Below are 6,863 nucleotides of genomic sequence, written 5' to 3'. Positions count from 1 at the left end.
CTGTTACCGAAGGTCCTGAAAGTCCAAACAATTATATAAAATCATTGTATGAAATCATTAAATCAGCCGATAAAGAAATTTGGGATGGAAATCCACACGGTCATTCTGTGTTGTCTGTGCTTGCTCGGTTACTGAAGTTGAAACATGAACATAACATGTCCGAGCGCAATTATAATGACATGTGTCAACTCATGTCAGAGTTATGTCCGTCTCAAAACTACGTCCCTGAGAGTTTTTAAGCGACCAAGAAACTTATCAAAGATCTAGGGCTTTCGGTTGAGAAGATTAATGCATGCAAGAATAATTATATGATATACTGGGGTGTTGACAATGTTTTGACAGAGTGTAAGATATGTGAACATCCTCGTTACAAACGTAGTATACGTCGATCTACAAATCCTGAGAAGAAAGGAACTCCGTACAAATTGGTATATTATTTTCCGATCACTCCACGTTTGCAAAGGTTGTATGCTTCTAAAGCTGCAACGTCACATATGCGTTGGCATAATGAACACCACTTTGACAGTGACACTATGACACACCCTTCTGATTCTGCAGCGTGGCATCATTTTGACGCTTTCCATCCATCTTTTTCATCAAAAATCCGAAATGTGAGATTAGGACTATCGACAGATGGATTTCAACCATTTGGACAAAGTGGCCAGCAGTATTCGTCATGGCCTGTCATTGTAACTCCATACAATTTACCACCTTGGATGTGTATGAAAGACAAATGCATGTTCTTGTCTATGATTGCACCTGGACCGAGTAACCCCAAAGACAAACTGGACATATTCCTTCAGCCGTTAATTGCTAAGCTTCAATCCTTGTGGTGTAACGGTATTTCCACGTACGACATTCACACACAACAAAATTTTAATATGTGGGTTGCTTTGATGTTGACGATAAGCGATTTTCCCGCATACGCAATGTTGTTTGGTTGGAGCACTACTGGAAAACAAGCATGTCCTCACTACATGTCAGATTCAGACGCATTTACTTTACCATGTAGTGGCAAGACATCATGGTTCGACAATCATCGGAAGTTTTTACCTGAAGATCATCCATTGCGTCGCAATAGGACAATGTTTCTCAGAGGTAGACATGTGTTACAGTCAACTCCTATCACTAAACATGAGGATGAATGACTTAATGAGTTGGACGAGTTTGGTTTTAGACCTTCTTATGAGATTGACTCTGACACAATCAATAAAGAAATTTGTAACTTGACGAGATGTGGTTGGTGAATGAGTATTTTTTGGGAGCTTCCATATTGGAGTACGAACCTTATAAGACATAACTTGGATGTCATGCATATTGAGAAAAATGTCTTCGACAATGTCTTTAATATGGTTTGTAATATTCAAGGCCGCACGAAGGATAATGCCAAATCAAAAGCGGATCTTGTTCAGATGGGTATTAGAACTGAGTTGCATCCATCTACAACAGACGGCAAATATCCAAAAGCAAATTACACACTTGACAAGCATGCCCGACAAGTGCTTTTTCGATGTCTCAAAGAAGTTAGATTCTCTGATGGTTAAGTTTCTAAAATGACGCGTTATATAGACATGAACAAGTTGCGGATGTTTGTATGAAGAGTCATGATTGTCATGTATTCATGCAGCGATTAATTTCTGTTGTATTCAAAGAGTTATTACCACGAGATGTTTGGGAGGCTCTTACCGAGTTGAGTCTATTCTTTGCATACTTAACAAAGTGGAATGTTAAAAAAAGTGATATGATGCGTTTAAATGAACAAATTCCCATCATAATGTGCAAGTTAGAAAATATTTTTTCGCCAAGTTTTTTCGACTCGATGGAGCTTTTTTTGCATACATTTACCGTATGAAGCGCACATCATGGGTCCTGTACAATTTAGGTGGATGTATCCCTTTGAAAGATATTTACGTAAATTGAAAAACACGGTGCGTAAAAAGATACGAGTAGAGGGTTCAATATGCAATGCGTACTTGGTTAAGGAGGCTGACATATTCTGCCAGCATTACTTCAGTGATTCAACAGACATTAGAAAGCGGAAAACTGGTAAAAGTCAGGAAATCACAGATGTTGACACTAACAACTCAGAACTTCTTTCAATTTTCCGCACTCGTGGTAACAAGATTGGAGCTGCAAAATCACGATGGCTTACAAATGAAGAATATCATGCATTTTCAACATATATTTTACTCAACTGTAATGAAATAAAGCCATTTGTCAGGTATTATGTATAACATTAATTAAATTATATAAACATTCTTTTCAAATTTTTAATTGTAATTACAATGCATTGCAACATGTACGAGAATTATATCCGTATGGAAAATCCAGAGATAAATGACTCTTCAGTCAAGGCATACATCCAAACCAATTTATTTCAATGGTTTCATCAATATGTATAAATGACAATTTTTAATTTTATTTACATATTTCAATAAACTGTTAAATAATACAATTTAAAGTTATAAACTTTTTTTCGTAGGCTAACTCGTCAATGTTCGATTTCAAAATCAAATTATTAAACAATTTGCACGAGGTCCTTTGATGAAAGTTTAGACTTACTGAGGTTATTGCATCAATGGATTTAACTTTCACAAGGTGCATGATACTTCGTTCAAAGCTACAAATAACTCGGGGCTTCAAGTAAGTGGTCATATGAGTAGCAGAAATGTGACGGAATTCTATGGCCAAATTGAAGAAATAGTACAAATTGAATACTCAGGTCTACCAATGAAACAAGTTTTACTTTTCAAGTGTTGCTGGTTTGATACTCATCCTCGCTCGGGTACACGCATACACAAAAAGCACAAAATTGTTGATGTCAATCGAAAAAAGAATCTGGGATACCACGAACCATTTGTGTTTGCTACGCAAGCTTCGCAAGTTGTGTATTTGACTTATCCAACAACAAAGAGAGCTGAATCATATTGGATGTATGTGAGTAGTCTACGTAGGCGAGCTTATGTCACTGATGTTGAGTCGAATACTGAGCATGATCAAATTGATGCGAACGATGCATTTCAAAACAACGAAAGTGGACTTCATAACATTGCAACTCAATTTTTTTTGATGTCTCAAAATCTTTGTCGATATTAATGTTATGTACGGTAATAAAATTTATTTGAACAGCACTGAAAGTGAAACAGAAGAGGTTCAGTATTCGAGCGATGATGTTCGTGACATCTATGACGAAAGTGAATAGGGTTGAGTTTATTTATCATTGAATTGTAATTTTGATAAAATATATTTTATTTTGTACACGTAATTACTGAATCGTTTGCATATATAGATTCTGTATGTATATATGGCAGAGCAGCAAGACGGATCACCTCCGACTAATGGTCGTACTCTGATATGGGTAGCAGATGGCATGTAAGTTATAAAATCTTTTTTTTTGTTTCTTAAGTCTCATTTTATTTCTAAATCAATTTATATAATTCTCGTCGCTAATTTTAAAAAGTTCGATAACAAATTTATCCCAGATCACAACAAGGTTATGTGGTTCCTTACTGCTCAGTTTTCGTTGCAGACATGCGATGAAGGCTATTCACGGAAGCATGTTACTGAAGATCAGCGACAGTGGTATTGGAGGAGTTCACTGTAAGTATTGTTATATAGATTACAATTGTAATTGCTTAACGTTCTAATTTTTTTTTCTACACATAATTTTAAGTCATAGTAACAATTAATCTGAATTTTTGTTGTCTTGCATTTCATTTGTAGAAAAATATACATGGCGAGATCATCTAGAAGCTACCATCAGACATCTATGGTACAAGAACATAGCTACACAATATCGTCACACTATTCACTCGTGGAGGATTGATGGTCGTCATCCGCAAACAGTCAGTGACGCACACTGAGCTTCATGGATGTTGGCGTTGAATGAGGAAAAGTGGCTGGCTAGGGCAGCCAAGAACAAGGATAACAGGAATTGCCAGCCAGCAAGACCTGGGACTGGGACTACAAAGCACGTTGCTGGCTCAAAGACTTACAGCGGACATAGCCAGAAATGGGTAAATATGTTAATATTTAATTATTAAACATTGTGCTTATTATGAAAATATACGATTTCATCGTCTTTAATTACATAAAATCGAATCAATAATGCAGCGAGAAAAACATGGTAGAGATCCTACGTCGTGGGAGTTATATGTTCACACACATCGACACGACGATGGATCGTTTGTCGACGAGCATTCACGACTTGTCGGTGTAAGTATTATGTTTAATTATAATTACCTAAATTTAAAATGTATTACGAAATATTGCTTTTAAATTACATCTTTTTTTTTTCTGAAACAGCAAGCTATGCAGGCTTACATGAACGAGTCTTTGACACCTCTCGACGATGGGACGATTCCTAGTCCACCTAGTTCAGAAGAGGTGAACAGCATGTTCAGCATGGTCATAGGTGGAACGAAAAAGAGACAAATGTATGGCTGTGGTTCCATGGCCTCCACATTATGTCCGGATCAGATGGCTCGACGTCCACGTGGAGGTTCGAGCAGAAGGTCGCAGGATATGGAGAGGATGCGAGAGTGGGAGACACAGAAAAGAGTTAATGAGCATCTCTGTATCGATCTACAGGCGACACAGACCACTCTGGAGGTGACCCAGCATGAGAATGGCTCGTTGAAGTATAGGATGACGATTCTGGAGGACCAGGTCCATCAACTCGTCGCTGGATTACAGCAGCCACATACATCCCGACGAGTTCTGTATGGTCGAGGCTCATCTAGCAGAGGACGCGCTTTAGCGGGGTCATCACATTTTGATGATCCATACGCAGCTGGATCATCACATCGTCGACGTTCGGGCAAGGGACTGATGTACTCACCTGTGTACAATCAACCATCACAGGACTTTGGTCATGACGACGAGGATGGCGATAGCGACGACGCATACGATGATGATGAGACTCAGTCTCCTTAGTTATTTTATTATATTTATGTATGTATTTATTGACACTTATGAATTATTTGTCTTTTGTATTTTATGACATAATTTAATATCGTTGTTCGCTTATTTTATCGAATTGTTTTATAGATTATTTTCAAATTTGAAAATATTATTAATTTAGACGAGTAGATGAGATTATTTATAAATGTGTACAAATAATTATAAAAATAGAGCGAAGGTTTGGCTCCAAACCATTGCTGATTAGCGACGATTTTTGGTCATAAACCGTCGGTAATTATGATGAGTTTTGAAAAAACGTCGCAATAGGTCGGCGACAGTGAATTTTCGGACGATTTTAAGGTCCGTCGCTAATTTGATTAGCGACAGTTTCAGCGACAGATTAATTTCATGCTTTTTTGTAGTGATTCCATTATGTGGTTTATACACATCTACACCATATCTACAACCAAAATTTGAAAATTCAATAAGAACAAAACCCACAAAACTTTATCTGGAATAGAAGGAAAACCTTATCCTAAGTATGATTTCCGAACAATTCCGAAATTGTAGTAGCACCAATTTCGTTTCAGAGAGAAGAGAGAGAGATTTTGGTTGTGTGATGCCAAGAAATAAATAATGATGCTGGAAAATTTGAAATGAAATTAAGGCAATTGATTTTAAGGGGAGTTACCTGGCACGTGAATGTCATTTCCGCTAGTTTTAACTAGCAAAGTGATGAAATAACCAACTCAAGCATTTTTTTGAAATATTTAGGACACATTAGGGAATGTTGAAACATTGAATTTCAAATATATTTTTATTGTTTACATAAGTAAGTCCATAAACTTCAATCTACACACTTACATGCTTATATAGTATTTCATGTTAATTATGATGGATTTCAAATTCACAAATTCATTTTACTTCGTATTACTAATGAGTATAAAATTTGTTAGCGAAAATGCTAATAACAATAGCTTAGAAAAAAACTTGTGAAGACAAAGCAATAGGCGAAAGGAGTTTACAATGTGATTATTGTGTAAAGAAAAATTAAACCAAACCGAGACCTGTAGTATGTACATTTTCCTTAAAACAGATTTGTCCTCTTCAGTATGTGCTTCGAGGTTTTAACGGACGTCTGTTTCTCAGGATACAACAGGCAGACCCGCAGTGATGTTGCACAAATCACTACACTGGCGAACAAAACAGTACTTGAACTTTATCAGTGGACGAAGCAGGAGCAGAAGAACAGGAGCGCCGCAAGCATGCAGGAGCATAATGCAGAGACGTAGGAGAAAGTGGATTTCGGTGTGTTTTCTGGCTTTGGCACATCCCCTATTTATATATGCCGACAGCAGCTATACGAAAGGCCAAAGGTTGCAATAAAGAGGGCAGACGAAGTACCAACAGCCAGGCCATGTGAAAGGTATCAAGGGCATGCGAAAGGTATCAACCGAAAAAAAAAACACAAAAGGTGGCATAAACTGGCTAGGCAATTTTTGCTTTGATCGGTCCGACATTCGATGCACCAAGGTCAAACTCATACGCTTGCACACAAGTCAAGCCTTTTCCAATTCAAATCGGGCCTATGATTTGCACCCCATGCGTCGGCGTGCACAAGAGAGAGCCTCTTGATCAATCATTGTTACACTTCCATAAAGTACAATGTTAGGATCGGTTGGGTGATTGAAAGTGTTTAGAAGGAGGGTTGAATAAATATTTGAAGATTTTATCACTTTTTCGAATGATGAATCATTTTAGTGATAAACTGAATTCTATAATCTTGTTGTCAATGTCAATCAGTTAACTAAAAAAGTGCGGAATAAAATTGAAAGACAAATACAATACTTACTTGAATGATAAATAACACAAAGATTTACGAATGTTCGGAGGCTTCAAATGCTTTTACGTTACCTCTTATATCTCGAAGATAGGATTTTTCACTAAAAGACTTTGGTGTT

The 6,863-nt window shown here is 37.1% G+C and overlaps 1 protein-coding gene across 1 annotated transcript; it reads left to right on the top strand.

Annotated features, from left to right (window-relative positions):
- Positions 1 to 3,872: 3,872 nt before the first annotated feature.
- Positions 3,873 to 4,935, top strand: LOC140989471 (uncharacterized). Its single transcript, XM_073458664.1, has 3 exons — positions 3,873 to 4,016; positions 4,114 to 4,215; positions 4,306 to 4,935. Exons 1-3 carry the CDS (start codon positions 3,873 to 3,875, stop codon positions 4,933 to 4,935), a joined length of 876 nt encoding a protein of 291 aa, XP_073314765.1.
- Positions 4,936 to 6,863: the final 1,928 nt, after the last annotated feature.

The sequence above is a fragment of the Primulina huaijiensis genome, chromosome 12 (assembly GCF_012295235.1).
Source record: "Primulina huaijiensis isolate GDHJ02 chromosome 12, ASM1229523v2, whole genome shotgun sequence".
Taxonomy (NCBI): Eukaryota; Viridiplantae; Streptophyta; class Magnoliopsida; order Lamiales; family Gesneriaceae; genus Primulina; species Primulina huaijiensis.
The sequence above is the reverse complement of the archived record's forward strand: the minus strand, read 5'-3'. Positions and strand labels throughout refer to the sequence as shown.